Genomic DNA, 24,446 nt, shown 5'->3' with positions numbered 1-24,446 from the left:
AGCACCAGTGAAGGTGATTATGTAACTATAGAAGATATCAAAATACGTATTTCATCTCCATTCTTCTTTTAACTTGTTTAAAAAGTAAGTGTATAAAACAATATGTATATTATGCATTGTTGGGCCTATAGAATGTAACGAATAATAGCACAAAGATGGTGGGTGGGAGCAAATCTGTATTAGACTAAGGAAATGCCTTTGGATGATAACTCAAATCCATAGGAACAAAAAAAGTCAGAAATGACAAATAAGATTTACATTAAAAAGCTATAAATTTATATGGGCTCTCCTTTCTTCCTTTCTTTCAAAAAAGATGTAAAATTATATAAAGTAATAGTTATAACAACACATTGTTGGGTTTATAACATAGATGTCATATATGTAACAATACGACAGAAAGGGGGACAAGGGAATGGAGCTATATAAGAGTAACATTTCTATGTCTAGTGGCATTGTCAGTATAAATCTGAACCTGATTCTAAGTTAAACTGAATACGGTATGCCCTAGAGCAATCAATAGGGAAATTATTTAAAAAATATAGTGAAAAAATAATTAAAGAAATTAAAATACTACATTAAAAATTCACTTAAATAAGGCTTAGAAGCTCACCCCCCCTGTTTTGAGAGAAATCTTCTGCATCCGTGGATGTTTTGTTGCCCTTGTCTAGCTTGGATTAATACTTAGTCTACAGGCACACACCTGATCATCTACATTTGCCCTCTTACAGCACTAAACTATGTTTTCTACCTTCATCTTGCATCTACCTACCACTTCAGCATTTTATTAAAATAATAATAATAATAATAATAATAATAAGGGAGAAATGTGGGATTCACATATAAATCAAGTATAAAAATCAAACGAATAATCATATCTGACTTGATTGTTTATAGTTAGTTCATGATGCGTGATCAAAACTGAAAGTTTCTGTGATATGACTGCCCTTGCACTGTTCACCATGTAAGAACTTATTCACTATGTAAGAACTTGTTCACCATGTAAGAACTTGTTCGTTATGCTTCAGAAGATTGGAGACTGTTGAGAATTAGGCTTGGGGTTGATTAATGATTGTGCATTGAGTCCCCTATACAGAATTTTATTGTTGTTAACAACCATTTGATCAATAAATATGAGAGATGCCCTCTCAAAAAAAAAATTCACTTAAATAAAATTAATAAAAATAAAATTCACTTTAATTAAAGTCAGAGATGGTCAGACTGGAAAAAAAAGAATCGATTGTATCATGGGTACAGGAAACACACTTAAGAATCAAAGATACAAATATATTGAAGGAAAGAAAATGGGGCTGTGGTTTGAATGTTTGATTCCCGCGTATTCATATGTTGAATACCTAATGCCCAAGGTGATGGTATCAGGAGACAGGGCCTTTGGGAGGTGATTAGGTCACTGGGGTGGAGCCCTCAAAATGGGATTAATACCCTTAACCAAAAAGGTCCAGATCAGGAACAAGACAAGGATGTCTTCTCACTGTTTCTGTTCACTATTATACAAGAGGTTATTAGCCATGGCAAACAGTCAGGAAAAAAAAATAAAAGGCCTTCAGATTGGCAAAGAGGAAGTAAAACCATCTATATTTGCAGATGACATGCTCTTGTATATAGAAACTCCTTGGGAATCCACTAAAAAAATAAGTGAATTCAGCAAGGTTGAAGGATACAAGGTCAGTATACGAAAATCAATTGTATTTTTATACACTTTAACAATTAAAAAATGGAATTAAAACAATTCCATTTGCAATAGCACCAAAAAGCATAAAATATTTTGGAACAGATTTAACAAAAGAAGTGCCAAAGTTATTCTCTGCAAATTATAAAACACATTGTTGAAAGAAGTTAGAGAAGATCTAAATAAATGGAAAAACATCCAATGTTTATAGATTGGAAGGCTTAGTGTTAAGATGACAATCCTCCCCATCTTGAACTCCAGGTTCAATGCAATTCTTATTAGGATCCAGATGGCTTCTTTATGGAAACTGACAAAATTCATATGGAATTTCCAGGGGCCCAGATAGCCAAAACAATCTTAAAAAAGAACACAGTTGTAGGACTCACACTTCCCAATTTCAAAACTTACAACAAAGAAACGGTAATCAAGATGGTGTAGTACTAGCATAAGAATAGACAGATCAATAGAATAACATTGAGAGTCCAGAAATAAACCTTATGTCAGCTGATTTTGAATAAGACCACTGTTAAAAGGTGCTAAGATCATTCAATGAGGAAAAACAGTCTTTTCAAGCAAATGGTGTTGGAACAGCTGGCTATCCACATGCAAAAGAATGAAGTTGGACCCCTACCCCATGCCATAAACAAATTAAAACTCAAAATGATCAAAGACCAAATATAAGAGCAAACGCTATAAAACTCTTAGAAGAAATATAGGGGTAAATCTTTACAACCTCATATTTGACAATGGATTCTTAAATATAACACCAAAAGTGTAAGCCACAAAGACAAAAATAAATTAGACTTCAACAAAATGGAAAACTTTTGTACATGACAGGACACTATGAAGAAAGTGAAAAGACAACCCATGGATTGGGAGAAAATATTTGCAGATCACATATCTGATAGGGGACTTATATCTAGAATATATAAAGAATTCTTACAACCCAATAATAAAAAGATATATAATGTAATTTTTTAAGTGAGCAAAACATTTCCAAAAAATACACACAAGAGGCCAAAAGCACATGAAAATATGCTCATTATTAGTCATTAGGGAAATGCAAGTCAAAATGAGATACCACTGCATCCATTAGGATGGCTATAATCAAAAAGTCAAATAATAACAAGTGTTGACAAGGATACAGAGAAATCAGATACCTCATACATTGTTAATGGGAATATAAAATGGTGCAGCCACTTTGGAAACAAATCTGGCAGTTCCTTAAATGGTTAAATATGGACTCACTAAATGACCCAGCAGTTTCACTCCTAGGTATCTACCAAGAGGAATGAAGATATATGTCCATACAAAAGCCTGTGTGTGAAACTTGCTCATAGCAACAGTATTTATAATATCCAGGAGGTGGAAAAAAACCAAATGTTCATCAACTGAAGATTATACAAACATATTGAGGTCTATCCCTACAATGGAATATTATTCAGCCATAAAAAGGAATGAAGTACTGATACCTGCTACCATGTATATGAATCTTAAAAATATTATGCTAAGTGAAAGAAGCCAGTCATAAAAGTCCAATATTGTTATGATTCCATTTATATGAAATGTCCAAAATAGGCAAATCTATAGAGACATAGAGTAGACTAGTGGTTGCCTGGGACCGGGAAGGGGGCAGAGAGGAGGAAGGGGGATAACAGCTAAAGGGGTAATTTTTTTTTTGGAAGTGATGAAAATGTTGTAAAATTGTGGTAATGGCTGCAGAACTCTGTGAATATGCTGAAAACCACTGAATTGTATACTTTAGGTGAATTGTATGGTATGTGAATAAATACCAACAAATACTCAATGAAACTGTTATTAAATAACCACCATTACTGAAAAAGATATGTTAAAATCTACTACGACTGTAGATGGTCTATTGTCCCTACTCCCTCAAATTTTGCTTTTTGTATTTTGAGTACATGCTATTAGGTGCACACAAATTTAAAACTGTGATATCTTCTTAATGAATTGAGCATTTTATAAGTACAAAATGGTTCTCCTTACTTTCAATAGTGCTTTTGTGTTGTAACGTTTGCAGTTTTTATTTACTTTTATTTATTTACACCAGCATTCTTTATTATTTAAAAACAAAAAAAGCAACAATAAAGCTTTTTATACATACATCTTTGTGTACATGAACAGGTACAGCAGTATAGTGAACTCCCTGAGATGCAACTGCTGGGTAAAGGATATGTACAGTTTAAGTCTGATAAAACAACCTGTCCTCCAAAAGAGGCTGCAGCAATTACAACCCACCAAGTGTATCCAAGGGCTTTTACATGGATATTTTTAGAGTTTGTTTTGCTATATTATAAAGGGGACGAATGAGCCCATGCTCAGCTAATTTGTACTAAATTTGCCCATGTGGTGAGCAGTCTCTGGCTGGAAGGAAGTGTTGCTGGGAAGACTCACCTTGCTGATCTCCGTCAGGGACATGGTGATGCTGTAGAGCTGGTTTTTGCTGGTGCAGGCAATCAGGGTCTCCTCTGAGGGGCTGAAGCACATGCAGAGGACATCCTGTTTATCAGACTGACTTGGCTCATTGCTCTGTAGATCCACAGGAATCTGTCCAAGATGCAAGAGAGATGTAAGTACTGTCCCCCCTGTGTCAGTGTGTCTGGTTCTCTCAGATACTTTTAGCTCACAGACTGTCAGAGCAGCACAATTCCTGGGATCCTTCTCAGATGTGGAGAAGGGAGGGCTGAGTCACCTCTGTTTCTGTGGGTTTTGTATTCACCTTTAAGTGATTAGTGGCTGGATAATAAGACAGTGACAGCAATGTAAAAATGATCAGTCTATACACGTCAACTAGAGCTCCCTTCTGAAAACAAGCGCTAGTCTAAATGCAAATTTCCTGTTAGTCTAAATCTTCCCACCTGCTGGAAGCCCAGTGCAGGTGCCCACCTGCACCATGTACACGGGTGTGTACTTCAGGGCAGCAGAGGAGAAGGTGACAGGACAGAGAAAAGGGGAGGGCCACACAGTCCTGCCGGCAGTCTCTAGAGGGCCTGTAGTTCCCAAGCAGTCATTATAAAATTAGATTTCCTCTTCCCTGCTATTGCTCTTCTTCTATTAACAACTTCTTGAAAGGCTGGCCTGTACATCCCATCTCCAATTCCTTACTACCCACTCAGTTTGTCATTCCTTATAATTTGATAAATAAAATTTCCTCCCACTGCATCATTTACTGAAACTCTGCTGTCCTTGTGAACATCAGATATTTCCATATCACTAGAGCCTGAGGCCCCTGCTCAGCCTTCCTCTTCCTGACATTCCTCGAGTCGGTAGCAGTGACCATGGCACTGCCTGCCTGGGGTCCAGGACACTGGGCTCTCCTGCTTCCCTCCCTGCCTGGAGTCCTGTCTTCCTGTATACCCCTAACCCTTCATGTAGTCAATTCCCCCTGCTTGGCCAGGACAGCCAGGGCTCTGGGAAGCCTTCTCTGGGTTGGATGGGCCGATATTCCCTCAGGGGGCCCAGAGCACCAGGGAGTTCCCTCTGCTGTCACATTTATCACACTGTGTAGAGCAGAACGGCAGCCTGCAGACCAATGATCTTGTTCTGCTGCTGTCTCCCAGTGCTTGGAACAGTGCCTGACACACAGCAGGTGCTCAGCGAACGAGTAGGAGTTGTCTTGCTGCCCTCCTCCAGAGATATGAGGTCCTTGGAGAAAGGGGCCGTGTCTGACTCATCTGTCTCAAGCTCCAAGCACAGAATGTGGCCCGTGGTAGGTGAGCAACAGACATTTGCTGAATGATGAGTGAACAGCCACTACTTCTCAGTGTCCTCTGCTGGGCTGTCACCCTGTCTCAGTCTCTTACTTAGGAAATGCTGATTTGTTCTCAGTCCTCTTTGTTTTCCTCTCTCTCTATTTTATCTCAGAGATTTTTACCTAATATGAGGGTTTCAATGAAAACAATAGTAGTGAAAGTAGTTACAATGGCAAGTACTTAAAGTAATGAAAATAAAGCATCAACTCTATGCCAGCCACAAGCTAAGTAAGCACTGTATGTGTACATATTGATCTCACCCCAAAGCCTAAACTACATTTCCTTCTGTTTCACCTCATTCTGGCCTCTGGTCAAATATCAGCTTCCTCAGCAAGGTCTTCCCAGCCACTCTCTATAGCACAGAACCCTCTTTTGCCCCCTGTCCTTTTCCTGGCTTTATTTTCTTTCCAGAGCTCATCCCCATATGACAGTCTGTATGTTTTTTGTTTGCTTCCTTGTTGATTGAGCTCTAAGCGCAGGCTCTTAGTGTATTTGCTTCCCTACTCTATCCCCAGCCCCTAATAGAGCCTGGCACATAGGAAACACTCAATAAATATTTGTTAAGTGAATGAACAAATAAAGGAATGAATTGCATTCTAGGCAAAATAAACTCATAACTCTTCCCCTCAGTCCCCACCCAGTTGCTCTGACTCCCAGTTTTCCATCTCTGGCATCTTTTCCCAGGCATCCAGTCTCCAAGCCGAGGCACCATCTCCGGGAGCTCCTGAGGTCTGGCCTCCCACATCTACTTAGGGAAAGTCGCATAGACTTAACCATCACAAAGGCTCTTTACTTTCCCTCTTTCCTTGCTACTCAACTGCTGTGATCCAAGACTCCACTACTTCTAGGCTTCCAAAACAAAAAAGCCTCTGAACTGATTCCTAACCACGGCAGTAACTACTGCCATTTATTGAGCACCAAGCACAGCACACAGTGATTGTATATAGAGTTATTCTTTTGATAACTACTAGGGATGGGCTATTTTCTCTATCAAGAAACAAAGATTTGCTAGATTCAGCAACTCAGCTCAGGTCGCTCAGCCAGTAAGCGGCAGTCCGGTCTGACTCATTCAGTGTACATGAACAGGTACAGCAGTGCAGTGAACGCCCTGAGATGCAACTGCCGGGTAAGCGATATGTACAATTTAAGGTCTTTGAACCTCAGTTTCCTGATCTATAAAAGGGGTATGACAATAATATGTACTATATAGGCTAAGGCTCAAGTGAGAATATATATAAAGTGCTTAACGCAGTATCTAGTACAAGTATGGTACGTCCCAGTATGTGTGAGATACGACTGTTATTGGTTGTAGTAGAGGTAAGATCGTATTCTTGACCACTTCCCATCCAATGCCTCCAGGTCACCCCCACCACACATCACAGGCAGATGACTTATTTTAAGTGCAGTGCTTCTCCACACAAAACAGCTGCCTGCTGCCTTAACATACACACTCCCCAAGCTGCCATGCGAGACCTTTCACCAGCCTTAGCTCCCATCTTTCCCTTTCAAGTGACTTCAGCCCCTGCCCCTCTCCGCTGGGAAGAGAACATCTCCCCCCCACACCACAGTACCCGCCTCCCCAACCCCCGCCCCCTGTCAGTGCTGTCGTTGCTTCATTTGTTCCTTCCATCTGGAATTCCTAATCTGTTTCTTCCTGTCAAATGTTATCCATCCTCTAAGACCCCTCCTCAAAGATTACTATCAGAGACCTTCCTGGTTTTTCCCCAACTGGATATGATCTCTCTCCACCACAGTTTGTATCACTAATTCCACAAATATTTCCTGAATGCTTGCTATGTGCCAGGTAGTATGTTTGACATTAAACATCTATTTATACCAGATTAATACAATTCTGTGTGAACACTAAGCTTCAAAGAGTAAATATCCTCTCCCAGAATTCAAATCCAGATCTTCCTAATCCTAAACTCCAATTCTACCCACCCATCCTAAAACCTCCCTCAAGACAAATGGCTCAAGTCCCCATTTCTGCTCAGTGCTATGAGCCCCGCTCCTCCCCATCAGACTCCTTATCAGAACTCTGCTGCTGGAGAACAAAAGCCAGTAGGTTTTGCTTCTGCCTCCCCTCCTTACCCTGATTTCCCTGCTCTCACGGTAAAAATCCTTCCCTTCCATCTTCTCAAACAGTAGGACTCTCCCTGGCCCAGCAGAACAGATGAATCCCTTTGAATAGGCTGCAATGGCAAACACCCGGGGCATCATCAGCTGGCTGTGGCTACCGCCCACGGTGACCTGTTCATAGGAAGGGATCGGGGAACTGATGGTCGGAAATTCAATCAGGCTAGAAAAAGAAAATAGCATATAAGGTTTAGAGTCAATTCCAAGAAGATGAATTTGGCTAGGGATGGGAAAGGGCTGACTATGGGCATGGGAGAAATCACCCAGTAAGAGCCTGCTTCCCAAAGCCAAAATGCTCCCCTTTGACCTGGGGATGCTACACAAACTCCAAAGAAATACTGGAAGGCAACACATTCGGCAGGCTCACAACCCTGCAGGGTTGCTATTACTACTCTTGTTATCATTACCATCATCCCCATTTTGTTGTTTAAAAAAAGTGGCTCAGAGAGGGACTGAGTTTTCTAAGTTCATACAAATGGTAAGTGGAATAGCTGAGATTTGAATTCATGTTCCCATTTATTTCCTTCTTCCCTTCCACATAACAAATATTTATTGGAGTTATACTGTGTTAACTCTGTGAAACTATGGCAGATTAGAATGACACAGTTCCTGCTCTCAGACGCTTATAGTCCAGGGGACAGGTGAGAGGCATGGGAGCAGCCAGCAGGCAGGGAACAAGGGTTTCTTGAGGACAGTTACAGAGGAGGTGCACCATCCAAGATGAGCAGAGGCTGAATGATCCAAAGGACAAACGGGAACATGTCAGGTATGTGTGTAGGTCTAGGGGAGTGGGGACAGGGGGAACTACCCATGACCAAGCCCAGAAGCAAAAGTGTGCACAAAGCATGTGTGGTAGACAGAGGCAGGAGCTGATGCTCCGGAACAAGGACATGTCCAGATGGGCCACGGTTCAAGCGTTTGGGCTCTATTTTTTGGAGCCCACTGAGGGATTGTAAACATAGCAAACTGGGGGGCCTAGGGACTTATTAGGAAGCTCTCAACATAATCACGAAAAAAAGTTGCTGTCATTGGCATGGAGAACGGTGAAAATGGTGGGGTGACAGTTACTGAGGAGGAAGAATCTACAGTGCGCTGTGTGGTTACAGGCTCAGGCTCTGGAGTCAGACAGATTTGAGTTTGAATCCTGACTCACCACCTAACAGTGCTGTGATCTTGGATGAGTCACTTAACCTCTTTGAACCTCAGTTTCCTTATCTGTAAAAGGGGCATGATAATAATAAGTACTAAATAGGCTAAGGCTCAAGTGAGAATATATATAAAGTGCTTAATGCAGTATCTAGTACAAGTATGGTACGTTCCAGTATGTGTGAGATATGACTATTATTGGTTGTAGTAGAGGTAAGATCGATCCAAGCCCGCACTGTTCCTCATATGCTTCTGTCAGACTTGCAGATAACATTTCCCTGCACTTCTTTGCTAGTCTGTTGCCTCTGACTGAATTGTAAGGGCCTTGAGGCTTTGTCCCCAGCACCTAGCAAGATGCCTTGCACCCCAAGAGGGCTTGGTGGACATTTATTTAATTGACTCAGGAAATTAAGCAGCCACAAGAAAATGTTATTTTTGAAAATCTGTAGTTTTGAAGGCTAGACATATGAAAATACTTATGAAGTCAGGTATAAAAAGCAAAAGAATTGTATCTAGGCTTTGGTCATAACTGTAAAATTTGTGCTTGAATATAGATGAACAGGAGAAAGGCAGAGAGAAAATGAAGAGAGTTGCTTTTAAAGGTAGAGGGCTCCTGAGTGATTTTTAAAGAATGCTGTGTTCCATGTAATGCTATTCGTATGATGAGAATATTTTTACAAAAGAACCAGAGGGGAGCCATTACCTCTCTGATGCCTGGATCTCCTCCAGGTTCTTTGTCTCCCTGGTGGGCTCCCTGACCATTATGCTTGTCTCCCAGCGCTGATCTCCAGATTCAAAGAGGAAGAGCTTGCCTGTATCAGTGCCAACAACAATCCTGTCATCAGACACCCAGGTATGGGCCAGATAGTTCTGGGGTTCTCCTCTCTGAAAATTGGTTTGCTTCAGGGTTCCTTCGGCAAAACGGAGCAGCTTAAATATCCCATTTCCAGTGACACAAACTTGAGTGTTATCCTGGGGATTGAAGCTCACCTGGAAAATGTGAAAGGATAGAAGAAAAGACTTGTAAAACAAATCCTGATGAAATTAATTGCCATTTTATTAATACTTATTCAGGTAGCTCAGAGTTTCCTTTATATATCACTAAATCATATAATTTTGATACCCTATTTGATAAAAGCACAGATCTATATTCATTATATTTGTAGAGCCCATGAGTCTAAAACTAGGAAACCTGCAGAAGACATTTTACAAAGGCCAAGAAATAGGATGAGCAGGTCTTGATAATAGCCCAAACTCTGCCAACAAAATTGAATGAAGGCTCAGCTAGAAACACAGAAAAATGAGTGTCTGGCAGGTTAATGTGTCCTGTCCAGGGTAAAGAAACCACATGTCAGTGACTGCAATGCGGGCTCCTACCAACTGAGCTCCCTTCATCTGTACCCTCATCCCAATGTATAGTGACAGGCAGTCAACCTGCCACCCCCATGAGATGCAACTTGAGGGGATGTGACTTTTTCATCTCTGTATTCCCAGTGCTGGGTACTTGTGGGCATCTAATACATGTTTATGTACTGGAGAGGAGGCACCCTCTGCTCTGAACAAGGGTGCAGCATCAGGCCTCACCATGGCCTAGATGAAATAATCTTCCAGCTCTCCCTGCCTTTGGTCTGATTCTGTGATCACCAAGCAACCTTACGATTACAAATTTCACCTCCCAAGTTCTCTATTACCAGGGAGGAAATACAGTGGATAAATGATGTGAGCGTTCTGGTTGTGACGTGCTGGTTTATACACCAGCCCCTCACGAAAATAACTGAGTGTATGCCTGAGACGCCAACTAGCTAATACCTCTGAAGATGAGCAGACCTGAGTTCTTGAACTTGTAAAACTGACTCCTTGATCTTAGAGGGGGGTGACTGTGCCAAGAGAAAACCTCCTGGAGACTCACTGCCTAAGCAGTCAGTCAGCCTCCTCATGGGTCTTCATTTTGCCCTCAAGCCACAACAGAAGATGCCAGGACCAGGGACAGAAAGTGAGTTGTATCAATCCACTGGAGGGCCTGACCTGTGAAAGCCATCTGGGCCAGGTAAAGAAGAGGGGTGCTGTGATCTTGGGTGACTGACTTAACCTCTGGGAACCCCAGTCCCCTCATCAGTAAAATAGGGATAATTATGCATACCAGATCTGTTGTGTGACTAAATTAAAAAACACATATTAAGAAATTGGCACTGGTCCTGCAACAAGGAAAGCATTTGATAAAAGATAGCGCTTACTGTTTTTTATAATTTGCACATTACTTGGTTGCTGGGAGGTACCTGGTAGACTGCATTGTTCTGAGTGTCGGTTCTAAAGATGGCCATTACTTTCTGCTTTTCCCACAGCCAATAGACAAGATTTGACTCTGGAGGTGATGTCTGAGTCAACAGATATTTGGAGTCTGGAGAGAAAGCCATGCTAATAAATCTCTGAACTGGGAAATCAAAATTATTAAGGATTTTGTGCTTCCGGCAAGGAATGGATGACAGTTCGTAAATGGTGATGACGGGTTTTTCTTGCACGGTCTCAGAAATAGCGAGGTATCGCCGATTGGGACTGATGGACAAGGCCAGCATGCCCTGACTCTTTTCTGAGCCTGCAAACAGAGGGAAAGATGATAATGAGGGCAGGCCATGCTTTCACCAAGATTCAACATGAATAGCAGTGGCAGTGCTGACTCAATGGGAGAAGGACACAAACAGGTCACTGGCTAGCCCTGCAGTCCCTTAGTACAACTATGTCTGGGTATTATGAAAATGACTAGGACAGACACCTCACTGAGGCCTGGGGGGCATGGTGGGTGAACTACAAGCAGTGGGATATTGCTGGAGCATCACATGTGATCCATGGGTGATCAAAGGTGGGTTTGGAGGGCTGGAATAGGGTCAGATCATAAAGGCTTTTATGCCATGAGCAGCCACTACTCGATACTGTTCCTCTAATTTCAAGGCTGGGATGCTAAGTGCTGGATTACTCAGCTTCCTTTGCAGTTAGCTATCTATGTGACATTCTGGCCTTGAGACACATGCAGAAGTCTGCTGGATTGGCTTTATGGTAAAGCTTGTGCTTTCTTGAAAACCAGAGACAAATGATTCTATCCCCTTTTCCTGGAAGATAGAGGTAATATCTGGAGATACAGCACTCATCATGTAACCATGAGGTAACAAAGCATGAGAATAAAAATTGTGGTCTAGAAAGCAAAGGCTGAGGCAACAATTAGAGTGCAAATACTTTATTTGAGTAATAGATACTTTATTGTATTTGTTAAATGCATTCAGGGCCATAGTATGATTTTCATGGGACCTACCTAGGTAATTTTGTTTTCATGGGCTCCTTTTCCAATTACAAAATGGTAAAATTATATTTTATGACTGCATTAGTATAAAAAGGAATATAATCCAGGCTGAATTCATTATTATATATTCATTATTATTATATTCATTTTCCCCCAATTTAAAAATAGATTAAAATTAAAATATTTTCTTGGGGCCCTAAAGTATTGTAGGCTTTTGGCTCTGTGCCTGCTGCACCTCATGGATAAGTCTGCCCCGATACACTCCCGGGACAGGGAGGGTGAGGAGGGCAGGGGAAGATGTGCTAGAAAGTGATGCAATGGGCGCATGCTGCTGCTTCACAACAGGCTGCAGCCAGTCCAAAGCACGGGGGACTTCTCTGGAAGAGCTGCAGGGAGTAATCGTGTCTCAGAGAAGAAGCCAAGTTTTGGGACACCGAGAGCCTTGCACGAGAGTTTGGACTTTACCAGGGAGGCAAATGGGAAGCCACTGAGAAATTTTAGGAAGGGTCAGGTGTGGGTTGCAGAAAGATCCCTCTGGCAACCATAAGGAATGGAATCCTGGGTGGAAGGAAACCAGTCATCAGGTTATTCCAAAAACAGGGATGTTAGCAACGAGCAATATGAAGGCAGTAGGGGCAATGGGAAGGCGAGATTAGAGAAAGGCCAGGAGGTAAAGCCAGCAGGATGCACTGATTGCGTGTGGGTGGGAGGGAGAGAAAGGAGCAATAAATGACATTGAGGGGTCTGGTTTGGGTGACACCTGGGATGGCACACAGGCTGAGGCAGTTATCTAACTAGCTGTCCCAGCACTGGTTACTAATGCCGCCTTTATGATACAGTAAGTTCACTTACACACATGAGTGGGCTATTTATGCCAGGGCCACATTCTTTTTGTAATCATAGCTGCATACTGCACTTGCTTATTTGGCCAGGCAGAGTCTTAAGGAACGAGAGGGAGAAAAACAGGGAATAACGAATTGAATTTTAGATATATTGTGTGTGAGGTACATACTGTGAAACATTCAGGTTAAAAGGACCAGCAGACAATTACACATGATTTTAAAGCCTGGGGAGAGGGCGGGGCTGAAAATACGGATTTGGGGTAAAAGTCACAGTGGGAAGTTAAAACTGAGCATAGATGAGATGGTCTGGAGGAGGCAAAGGAAAACCTCTCACTGTCTCCTGTGCTTTTGTCCTTCCCATTTACAGGTATCCCCTGCGTGTCAAAAGACTGTGTTACACCACTTTGCTTTTAGAAAAGACCCACATTAGTACCCTTTTCCAGTACTCAAAAGAAATCTCAAAAGGATTTTCATTTTAATGGGAAGTGAAAATAGTGTTCAGCGTTTGTTTTGCAGCAAGCCATTATGGAGGCGGCAGGCACCCTGAGCAGTGAGCGTGGCACCACCAAGCTCCTTCCCCCAGAACTACACTCAGCGTGTCAGCATCAGGCAGGGTAGCTCTGAACCTAGGAGCGCCTGTGCCTTATCTCATTTGTGCATCCCATAACAAGATGTGTCCTAAGGTATCACAAAAGCATAAGAGTGGCTATTTTTTTCCAACTTTGAAAGCTCAAAAGATTTTCCCTATAAATAAATGGTAATTGCTTCTTTGCTCTATGCCATTTCAGCTTATGAAAGGTTTCATGGGAATGCTCTTTCAGGGAGCAGGGGAAACATGTGCATAGTCTTGCTCATTTGAATACACACTTGTGTCCCCTACAAGACTGAGTGCTCCTAGACGGCAAGGGCCATGGCTTTCTTGCTTATTCACTCATTCGCTCAGCAGGACATGACACCTAATGGGTGCTTAATATATGTTGACTGATTGCAGAATTTGCAAAATACTTTCACATTGTTTCAGTCCAGTTGATGACTGGCTCGTCCTTGAAATATTTCACCTCTTCTATATATTTCTTCCTATCCTTTTGGCAACTCCCCCGAAGTCTCTTTGGCTGGCTCTCCTCATTTCCCCAGCACTAAATGTAGGAGTGCCTCAGAGCTCATTCTTTAGGCTGCTTCTTTGAGATAGTCTCTCCCCGGGAACCTAATCCATTTGAATGACTTTATGTTTCACCTGTATGCTGATGGCCCTCAAATTTCTATCACCAGCCGGGACCTCTCTCCCCTGAAGCCAGACCTGAAGTCAAACTGCTTACCTAAGCTCTCCACCTGCATGCCTAGTAGACATCTCAATCTTATCGTGTCAAAAACTAAGCTCCTGATGCTTTCCACAAAACCTGCTCCTTCTTCAGTCTTTTCTCTCAGTTATCAGTAACTCCATCCTTCTGGATGCTCAGGCAAAAATTTTGCTTCTTTTCCTCTTCTACCCTACATCAGGTATATGAGGAAATCTGTCACCTAAAACTTCAAAATATATCTAGGATTTGATTTCTTCTCACCACAACTATTGCCTGCCACCACCCTGCTCTAAACCATTTTCTCTCACTTGGTCTCCTGCTTTCTCCCTTGCCCCTCCTTAAATCTATTCTCTATACATAGCCAGAATGAACTTGTTAAAACCTAAGTCAGATCATGTTACTGTGCTCAGAAACACTCCATGGCTTCTTACTTCACTCAGAGTAAGAGATTTTGACTTACCAAGCCCTGTTACTTCTGTCTCTGACTCTTGCTCCCTAATCCTCTGTTCCACCCCAGTCACACTGGCCTCCGTGCTATTCCCCTAACACACTAAGCACCCTCTTAGGTCAGAGTCTAAAGGTTGAGAGGCAGAAGTATAAAGCATAAAAGAGATAATTAGGAGAATATATTAATCATCTTGGGATAGGGAACAATATCTTAACAAGACACAAAAAGGCAAAGGTTGGTAAGTTTGACTTCATTAAAACTAAGAACTTCTGTCCATCAAGATGCCATAATGAGGGAGAAAATATAAGCTCTAAACTTGGAGAAATTTTATGCAGAATAAAGTGTGCCCATAAATCAGTAAGAAAATTACCAAAAAAACCACACCACAAAACCATTGGAAAATGGGTTATAGACTTGAATAAGGCATTTCACCGAAGACTAAATAGGAACAGGCCATAAATGTAGGAAAAAATATTCATCTTCATTAGTAACAGAGAAATGCACACTAAAACCACAATAAGATACTCTTTCTAAACCACTAGATTGGCAAAAAATTAGGAAGCTGGACAATACCAAGGGTTGGTGAGGCTGTGAAGAGTGGCAACTTTTGTGCACTCCTAGTGGGAGTGTAAATTGGTACCAAATTACTCGGTAATTTTAGTCCTGGCTGTATAACTTCTGCAGAAGTGGATGAGCTTACATGAATGCAAGAAGGTTTATAGTGGCATAGTTGGCAATAGCAAAAAACTGCTGTTTCTCAAATGCCCATTAACATTAGAATGGATGAATGTATTTGAGACATTAGATTCATATGATGGAATACTAAACAGCAATAAAATGAACTTGGTTAATATGTACCAAGATGCAGGAATCTCAAAAGCATGGTGTTGAACAAAAGATGCAAGTCAGCCTACATATACTATGATTACACTTATATAGTTGTAATATGTTGGTAAGTATAAGAAGTTGGTAAACAGCAAAAACAAAACTGTATCTTACATAAGGCCCCACATATCAATGGTAAACTATATAGAGAAATAAGAGAATAATTGTAAAGTCCAGGATGGGGTATGAGTATGTGTGTTTGAGAATGCAATCAGGGAGAAATACCGGCACTGCTATGTTCTATATTCTGTTCTGACTGGTGGTTTCACATATGAAGATCTTCATTTTATTACAGTTCTTGAAATATTAAATATATGTAGTGTACGATCTTTTATATGCATGTCATAACAAAGCATGTTGAATGCAAACGCACGTGGCAAAAGAGAATAAAGTGATAGTATAGAAATCATATATATCACTGACTGGACAAAAGTGAACAAAAACAAATGTATTATAATAATATATTTGTATATATTCTTATATAATGTATTATATAATAATATAATATACAAATGGTGATTTGTGACTTGGGATAAAATCTCCAGTGTATTCATCATTCATGGCATCAAAAGGTGCTGTAATGAAGGTGGTGCACTCCGAAAAACTCAAACAGTGGCTCTGGGGCTGAGAAAGACAATGATATTGAAGATGCATGAAAAGAGACTCTTTACAATAATTCTTTTCATTAAATCACAGTGAAAAAAAGTACTTTTAAGTGAACATTTTACATATGATTTTTAGCGATGCATATGTGATTAATATATATATTAGACAATGCAACTAGACATGTATTTCTTCTACATTTCTGTAAGAATATTCAAGTAGGCCAAAAATTTTTCCTTCCATTCACCGTGTTGGAATTATGTGGTTATATTTGGGCACATACGGGTTAATCTGTCAAGATGTAAAGGGTTTTACCTGGAATGAATTTTTGCCATTTCCGATCCACATTATACTTCACACAGTGATTTCCTGAAGGAAATATAATGATGTGTTCATCGAAGAATAGGATACTGTTGGCCACCTGAGATCGAAGGCCAAAAACATGCACCGACTGCGCTACCACGGTCGACATCGTGCCGGGCAGAAGAGCTCTGCGAAGACGGAACCAGTGGGTGAGCGCGGATAAGCACGCCTCCCCGCCCCGCCCAGGGCCCGCCCCCGGAGCCCCCACCACCGCGGCTCCCTCTTCTCCCCCTTCCTTTGCTCCCTCACGGCTTCCAGCTCCTCCGGACAACCCCCAGAAACCCCCTCCCACCTTTTGCTTCTTCTCTCCTGGTCTCCAGACCACGCACGTATCCAGGAGGAGTAAACCCTACGGAACCGGCGCACCGCCGCACTTTCAAACGCCGAGCGGTTCCTATAGTAACTGAAAACCGGAAGTGTGGTTCTGCTGCCGGAAGCGGAAGTCCCATCAGAAAGTTCAGCCGCTGCGGTGAGTAGCTGGTGCTGGGGTTTCGAGCTCACTTGGTGGTGCGGCGTGGAATTGGGGCTGAAAGCGAGTGGGCCTGAAGGCAGGCCGCAGCGGAGGAAGGCGCTCTTTTCCAGCCACGCGGGCCTTGGGTCGCTCGGCTCCCTAGGGTAGGCGTCTGCCTGCGCGCTGCGAGATGGACACTCCCCCGCTTTCAGGTTCGGACTCAGATTCTGATGACTCTCTTGTTACAGATAGAGAGGTAGGTGTCAGTCGAGCTCGTGGGGCTGGCGCGATAGAGGAAGTCTCACTCCCTCGCTATTGACCACTGATTGTGTCCTGCAGTTGCACGATGCGTTTTCCCGAGGGCTCCTGAAGCCAGGCCTCAATGTGGTGCTAGAGGGGCCGAAGAAGGCTGTAAACAACGTGGTGAGCTCGGACGCCTGGTCGCGGGTGCTCGGACGTGGGATGGGCACGAGGCACTGGTGTGCTTGGGAGACTGAGTTCTCGTCCCTGGAAAGACGCCACCTGGGCATTGCCAAGAGTCACACTTACCTATCCGGGAATTGGGGTTAACGTTTTTATCTGTTGACTTATTCCTTTCTTGTGAGCTCAGTGTCTGAATTTTCTAGAATGGTCTGAAGCAGTGTTTGGCAGAATTCAAGAGGGATCTGGAATGGATTGAAAGGCTTGATGTGACCCTGGGTCCTGTGCCAGAAATAAGTGGACCTCAGTCGACGACTCAGAACAAGGATAAGAAAGCTGTTGATCCAGAAGATGACTTCCAGCGGGAGATGAGCTTGTATGTTTGCTTTCAAATGTGGGAGAAGTTGTAGGTCCCTGTGCTAGAGAGTGGGGAGTAGTGGGCCCATACTCTTCAGAAGTTATCTTAAACTTGGGGGTAAGGAGGAAGACTCTTTAGACTAAAAAGGAGATTTTCCCTGGCTGAGAGAAGAGCCCCTTGGTACACCAGTCACAGTTCAGTCCAGTTTATTTTTAAATTTTATTTTGAAATACTCAGTTTTAAAGTTTTTTTGTGTATTTAGTTATTGGAACAAAAATTTGCTTATGGAAAGTTCCTAATGATTTTTTTTTAATGGCTATATAAGAGTTCATACTTGGTATTTGTAAGATAATGGGTACTTCTAAAGTGGTCATTCTCTTAAACTAATTTATTTTGAGCAATACCCCTCCCCCCCTTTAAAAAATGTGCACAGCTAAATGTCTCCTAGATACCAAGTAAATGAGGTCTTATTACAGTTTTTGTTTCTGCTGGTGGAAGTCAGATATTGAGAGTTCTTCTGACCTTGTGAGAAGGAATGTAAAACTTTGCTCCTTTAGCTTACTTCACGCTGTCCTACGTCCTTAGCTACCGTCAGGCTCAGGCCGCAGTGCTTGCAGTATTACCCCGCCTCCATCAGCTCAAAATCCCTACCAAGAGGCCCACTGATTATTTTGCCGAGATGGCCAAGTCTGATCAGCAGATGCAAAAGGTAAGAAACAGAATTTTCTCTGGAAAGCCGAGGGTTTGTATTGAGGACTTATGGCTTATCTCCTATAATGCTTAAAAAGGGACTTGGTTGTCAGAGGACAATTATTATCTCAATTATCTACTTCAGACTCATGCATCTGCTAATTAGATAAATATAGGGATGACTTTTTCCTAATTAAAACAATTAAGGGGAAGACAGGTACTATAATGAGAGTGTGGTCCCCAAAGTACAGATGACCTTTTGCATTTCTTAGCTGGCATGGTCATGATGTGGTGTGTAGAAAAACAACCAGTTCTTGTCCTGACATTGCCAGGCAACAGTGCTGTAACTTGTAGATTGTTCCTTTTCTCTGGGCCTTAGTTTTGTAAAATGAGGGATTAACATATAGCTCAGATGTAGTATAGTTTAAAATTAAGTAGGAGTGGTTCTCTTTTAATTTGGAAGGAGGAGAAAATACTGCCAAAGTCTAATACAAGATCTATTTAAATAGTTCCCTTGGCTCTCAAGCTGGCGTTAGGGAGCTTTTGTCTCAGTAGTACTTAGGAAACTATCTAGAGATGAGCCTAGACATATCTGTGTACATTCACATTGACAGCTTTTTCTTTAACTGGAATGTGTATGTTTGATGGAAAAGGCTAGGCACCTGTTACCTATTTGAGTTTTTAATGTTTATGTTGTATATTGGAGAAGGGAAATGAAGCTGCATACTGGTCTAACCTCAGTCTGTGCACAGCAGGGATGGGAAAAGGTAGTTTCAACTGGGAAAACTAGTGGAACAAACAGCACGCCAGGAGTGGGAAGGTAGCTTTCAAGTCCTAGCTCCACCACTTAGATATATATTAAGGATGACTTTTTAGCAAAGAAGGGGAGAATACTATAAGAAGTGTGGTCCTCAAGGTACAGTTGGCTCCACCCTGATACTTTTGGTATCTTGGACAAAGTGCTCAGCATTTGGGCCTCGCTGTTTTTATGTGTAAAACACAGGGCTCAGAATAGATGATTTACAAGGGGCCTTTGAACTTCACAGTTTGCAGAGCTAGGAATATCTCTTTCCTGCTCCAGTGTGCCCTAGTTAGTGGTCATCCCAGATTCAAATAATAAGCTGACAAAATTTGGTGTTTTAGATTCGACAGAAGCTACAGGCCAAACAGGCTGCCATGGAGAAGTCTGAAAAGGCTAAACAGCTGCGAGCACTTAGGAAGTACGGAAAGAAGGTGAGAAGGAAAATGCCTGGGAATAGAATGAGCCGACTTTGTTTGCCAGGCTGGATTGCCATGGTCTGATGCGGTTCTGTGCCCAAGGTCTGTTCCATCATGTGTCTTTTTTCTTGCTGTGGGGCTTGTGTAGTAGTATCGATGAGCACAGTCTTTGCTTGGCACCAGTGTGTCCCCAGCAGTAGTGTGGTATCTGAGCCAGTCATTTACCTCTCTAGGCTTCAGTTTGCCCATCTATATAGTGCTGGGTTGGGTCCAAACCTGACCTCAGGGCAAAATCACCCCAGGGAAATTTTTCAAAACAGATTTTTAGGCTTTAGTATCTCTAGGAATCTGTGTATGTTTCTTCCCTTCCCCCAGAGTTTCTCAGATAATTCCAGTATACGTCCTAGCTTGAGAATCACTGACCTAGATAATTAAAGTCTTTGAAAGAATCATATTATTGACAAGGACTGTATTAAGTCTTTAAGGAATAATCTCATATCCAATTTTAGACAAAAAAATGGCACCTGTGTGTTTGGGCTATGAAAGTCTGAGTTCTAATGTAACACCAGAGCAGCCATACCATGAAAACTTTTCTTGTTTTTTCTTCTTTATTTCATGGTCACCTGAGAAAGCAGATGACAGGAATTAAAGTTAGGGTTGTGGGAAGAAATGAGTGTGAGGAAGATCAGCACGAGTGTTAAAAGTTTGTCAGCATTTTGGACATAAGCACTTGTGATCTGGGGTGCTGAGCTGCTGTCCACATTTGCAGTCATTTCACTGAGAGCATCTCAGTGGAGGCAGAGTGGATTAGTGCCCTGTCCTCTGCAGAAGGGCTGCTGTAGCTTTATTGGATTGATTGGTGGATGGCTGAGATCAATTCAAAGACATGGGCAATTGGTTTAGCATAATTTATCAGAAAAAGAAAAATTCATCTGGGCTTGTTAGCTCACTATTTCTAATTTGAGGAAGCCTCAAGGCAGTGGTTCTCACCTGGGGGCAATTTTGTTTACCAGGGAACATCCGACAATGGAGACATTCTTTTTTGTCACATCATGGCGGGGAGTGTGTACTGGCATCTAGCGAGTAGAGGGCAGGGAGGCTGGCAAACTACCTGCGAAGCACAGCACAGGCTTATCATGTCCAAGCAGTTGGTAGGGTTGAGACTGAGAAATCCTGCCTCAAAGTATAAGCATCTCCTTTTGTCCTTAAAGCTTTTTGTATTTTTGGGGGGAGATTGTTTTTTCTGTTAGTACTTTCATACCTAGTAACAGTAGGCTAAGTATTTAATTGGCCCAAGTATAATTAATGGGGAGAATTGGATGTAGACCTAAACATGATTTGCTATGGTTTTGCAGGCAGGGTTGTGTAATGCGTTAAGAGTACAGGCTACCTGGGAGTGAATTTCTGCTCCTCACTTTCTCCCTGTGTGACTCGGACTGTTGTCAGGTCAGGGGTCCCGGATGGTGAGGACGGCGATGCCACCCCAAAAGCAGGCACCAGAGACGAGGCTCATGGCGCAGGTCTAATTTTTTGAGGCAGGGTTGCAGCTTATATAGTGGGCTCCTTCCTGGTTCTTGGAACTACACCATTCAGGCAGCCTCCAATCACAGCGGCACTAGCTAACTGTGCTATGGGGGAATAGGGTAGGAGAGGGCAGGTCTCTGTGCTCAGAGCTTGTCTTCCAGGTACACAGTGTGCTGTGACCTACTCCGGTGAGGTGGGTGTTCCCAACCAGTGGGCCTTGGGGCAGGGGAGCTCAGTAGTTCTGGTCTCTACCCATGCCAGGTCCCACTGGTACCTTCACCGTTTTTGTCTGGGCATAGCTCTGTTCTCAGGCGTCCCTGAGGAAGGCTACGAAGGCAGCTGCTGCTCATTGTCTACCCACATCGGACAAGTTACTTAACCACTCTGTGCTTCAGTTTCAGGGGTGATAAGAATTTCTGTTCACTGGGTTGTTGAGAAGATACCCTGAGAATACCTAGAGCCTCAGCATAGCTTTGGCACGGCTTTAACATTCAGTGGTGCGGGTGGTATCACAGACCTGTTACTGAGAGAATGTAGATGCTGGCAGTGATATTTTAGGATGGGATTAAATGTGTGTATCTGCATTCCAGGTGCAAACAGAAGTTCTCCAGAAGAGGCAGCGGGAGAAAACACATATGATGAACACCATTAAGAAATACCAGAAAGGTCAGTATCTCTCTCCTAAAGATAGCGAGGAGCAGGGCTACCTGCTAATTCTAACACCTAGTGCTCTGGAGCCTTGATGGATTTGGCACTATTGGACTTCAGGCTTGGGAATGGTGCCGGGAGCGAGAAGTGCATCTTAAAATCAATTCAGTAAGGAGCAACCTTCTTTTGAAATTTAAGCTTTTAAAATGCAATGGCACTGATCAAAGTACTTCTTCACTCTAGGCTTCTCTGATAAACTGGATTTCCTTGAGGGAACTCAGAAACCTGGTGCACGGGCCACAAAGGAAGGAGCTAAAGGCCAGCAAATGAGAAAGGGGTACGAAGTGTTTTTCTTTTGTTTAGTGGTGTGTCCTGGGCAAGCAGTTGACCAGTATGGGATGGAAGGACCTCCCCAAGGAGCAGCTGCAGAGCTGAGAGCGTGATGCCGCCTGCCACAAAGGCTGACATGATGGGTCCTTTAGCCATTTCAGCCTTTGACAATTAAAGTGAGGTGATTTAAAGATTTGGCACATTTTAGTGAATGCTCAGTAAAAGTCGATTCCTCATCTCTCAGTGTAATGGTTAAGATACAGAACTAGGGTTCTGATCTGGACCCTGCCACTCATAGGATGGTAGCTTTAAGCAAGTTGTATCACCTCCCTAAATGTTAATTTCTTTGTCTATGAAAAAGAAAATTTTATGTGCCTCATAGTATTATGAAGATTAAAAGGGATAAGGTTGGATATTATTGTTCCTCTTTTTGGTTCACCTTTATGCATTCCTAGATACCAGACCTGGGGGGCAGTGAGAAATTTCTGTATAATACAGTAGGTGCTGTGATAGAGGCATTTAGACAATAGTTTAGAAGCACATTTTAGAAATGTCTGACATAGTCTGGGGATGGCTTCCTTGAGGAGGATCCTACCTGAGTTTAGATCTGAAGGATGAGTAAGAACCAGAACAGGAGACACGCAGGTTTGGGGAAGAAGGAACACAAATGAGCAAAAGCATGGAGAGGAGAATGGCAGGCTTATATGTGAGGAACAGCAAGCCTTTGTCTGGGAATATGGTGTGAGCCAGGGAGTGGTGAGGTGTAGCTGGAGGGTGACCTGGGCTGAGTTACAAAGGCAGCGTTTCTTTGCCTCTTTGAGAAGCCTGGGCTCTGTCCAGTGGGTAGTGGGGAGACGCTGATGGGCTTTACTCAAAATCACGAGCAGGTCATGCTTGTGTTTGTAAAAAATAAGTTGTATGTGTGTAAATGATGGACTTGAGGGAGGCAGGGAAATTGATGTGGGAGCTATTATAGAGTCCAGAAGCTATTATAATGACCTGGAAGTGGTAAAGGAGGTAGAGAAGAAAAAAATGAAGAAATTAAGTGGTAAAATTAGCAGGGCTCAGTAATTGAGAGCTGTAGAGATATTAAGGGGTGTAGTACCACCAACCTCCAGTTAGGGTGTATGTATATATATATATATATATATATATATAGGAGGTGAAACCAGTCTAGAAGAGAGATGACATGTGATTTAGGATATTCTGAGTTTGAGATTGCTGTGGGTTGACCAGTTTTAAAGTTACATTTGAATGTCAACTGCATGTAATATTCTTGAGAGGAATAGAAACAACTGGGGATGATACAGCAAAATTTAGTTAAAATAGAAAGCTTTACAAAGATAAGTGGTGAGCCACAAGATGTATGTGGATCCTTTCCTTGTTCTTGCTTTCTTTCCTGGCTCTTAAAACCATAAATAGATGAGCTTGCCTGGGGAGTTTGTAGAGTAAGGATGTAGGGCCAAGGATGAGATTCTGGGTAACAGTAGTGCCTAAGGGGCTTTGCTTAAAGACCAGCTGAGGGTATTGTTGGCCTTAGGACTCATTAGGATTTGCAGTGCACAGGTAACCTGTGAACTGGCTTTATTCCAGGCCCAATGCCAAACGACGCTATAAAAACCAAAAGTTTGGTTTTGGGGGAAAGAAGAAAGGCTCCAAGTGGAACACTCGTGAGAGCTATGATGATGTATCCAGCTTCCGGGCCAAGACAGCTCATGGCAAGGGCCTCAAGAGGCCTGGAAAGAAAGGATCAAATGTAAGTGAGCCAGGGGGTCAGGTGAGGGGCCAGATCAGCCTCCTCTCCCACCCACCCCTACCTGCCCCCTTTCTTTCCCTGTGTATCCTGACCCTGTGGCAGAAGGCCAGGCAGCTGTGTGACCACATGTGGTATTTCTTTTTCTGTAGAAGAGACCTGGAAAACGAACAAGAGAGAAAATGAAGAGCAGAACACGCTAAGCAGCATCTCTGTATAAAGAACCAAGAGAAAGGAATGAAGGGTTGGGATTTCATAATGCAATTGGATCCATTCTGTTGATTTATTTTTGCAAGAAATTTTTCAATAAACTAAGGAAAAATGTTCAAAGAGACATCTACTCTTGGTTAAAAACCAAAAACTGAAAGATTTAGGAGTTACTTCTACATGTTAAATAGTACTGCTATTTATTGATGGTAATTTAGACTCTGAGTCCAGATTGCCTTCCTTATGATAGATGAAGATTTAATTTATATGTGCTCCCCCTTAGTTTCTCTTCTCTTTATTCCAGAGCTATATCATGATCTTAGGTAAATCAGTAATCAGTATTTATATCATTATGATTGTTTAAATACCAATTA

At 42.3% G+C, this 24,446-nt stretch overlaps 2 protein-coding genes across 3 annotated transcripts in view; one reads left to right on the top strand and one right to left on the bottom strand.

Moving 5' to 3' along the window:
* Nucleotides 1–16,941, bottom strand: part of CFAP57 (cilia and flagella associated protein 57) — a 65,950-nt gene extending 49,009 nt beyond the window's left edge. For both annotated transcript variants that reach the window (XM_036892917.2, XM_036892918.2), the window contains exons 1-6: nucleotides 16,766–16,941; nucleotides 16,426–16,601; nucleotides 11,019–11,335; nucleotides 9,446–9,732; nucleotides 7,552–7,759; nucleotides 4,103–4,255 (exon numbers count right to left, since the gene is read on the bottom strand). In XM_036892917.2, coding sequence (XP_036748812.2) covers nucleotides 4,103–4,255; nucleotides 7,552–7,759; nucleotides 9,446–9,732; nucleotides 11,019–11,335; nucleotides 16,426–16,582 — 1,122 coding nt within the window. In that variant the 5' untranslated portion in view covers nucleotides 16,583–16,601; nucleotides 16,766–16,941. The remainder of the gene's footprint in view (nucleotides 1–4,102; nucleotides 4,256–7,551; nucleotides 7,760–9,445; nucleotides 9,733–11,018; nucleotides 11,336–16,425; nucleotides 16,602–16,765) is intronic.
* Nucleotides 16,942–16,948: 7 nt separating this feature from the next.
* On the top strand, nucleotides 16,949–24,189 carry EBNA1BP2 (EBNA1 binding protein 2). Its single transcript, XM_036892922.2, has 9 exons — nucleotides 16,949–17,180; nucleotides 17,264–17,347; nucleotides 17,551–17,720; nucleotides 18,288–18,411; nucleotides 19,536–19,625; nucleotides 21,725–21,800; nucleotides 22,026–22,119; nucleotides 23,706–23,868; nucleotides 24,018–24,189. The coding sequence occupies exons 1-9, from the start codon at nucleotides 17,115–17,117 to the stop codon at nucleotides 24,066–24,068; spliced, it is 918 nt and encodes a 305-aa protein (XP_036748817.1). The 5' UTR covers nucleotides 16,949–17,114; the 3' UTR covers nucleotides 24,069–24,189.
* The last annotated feature ends 257 nt before the right edge of the window (nucleotides 24,190–24,446 follow it).

This window comes from Manis pentadactyla, chromosome 4 (assembly GCF_030020395.1).
Source record: "Manis pentadactyla isolate mManPen7 chromosome 4, mManPen7.hap1, whole genome shotgun sequence".
In the NCBI taxonomy this organism is placed as follows: Eukaryota; Metazoa; Chordata; class Mammalia; order Pholidota; family Manidae; genus Manis; species Manis pentadactyla.
This window is presented reverse-complemented; position numbering and strand designations above follow the sequence as displayed.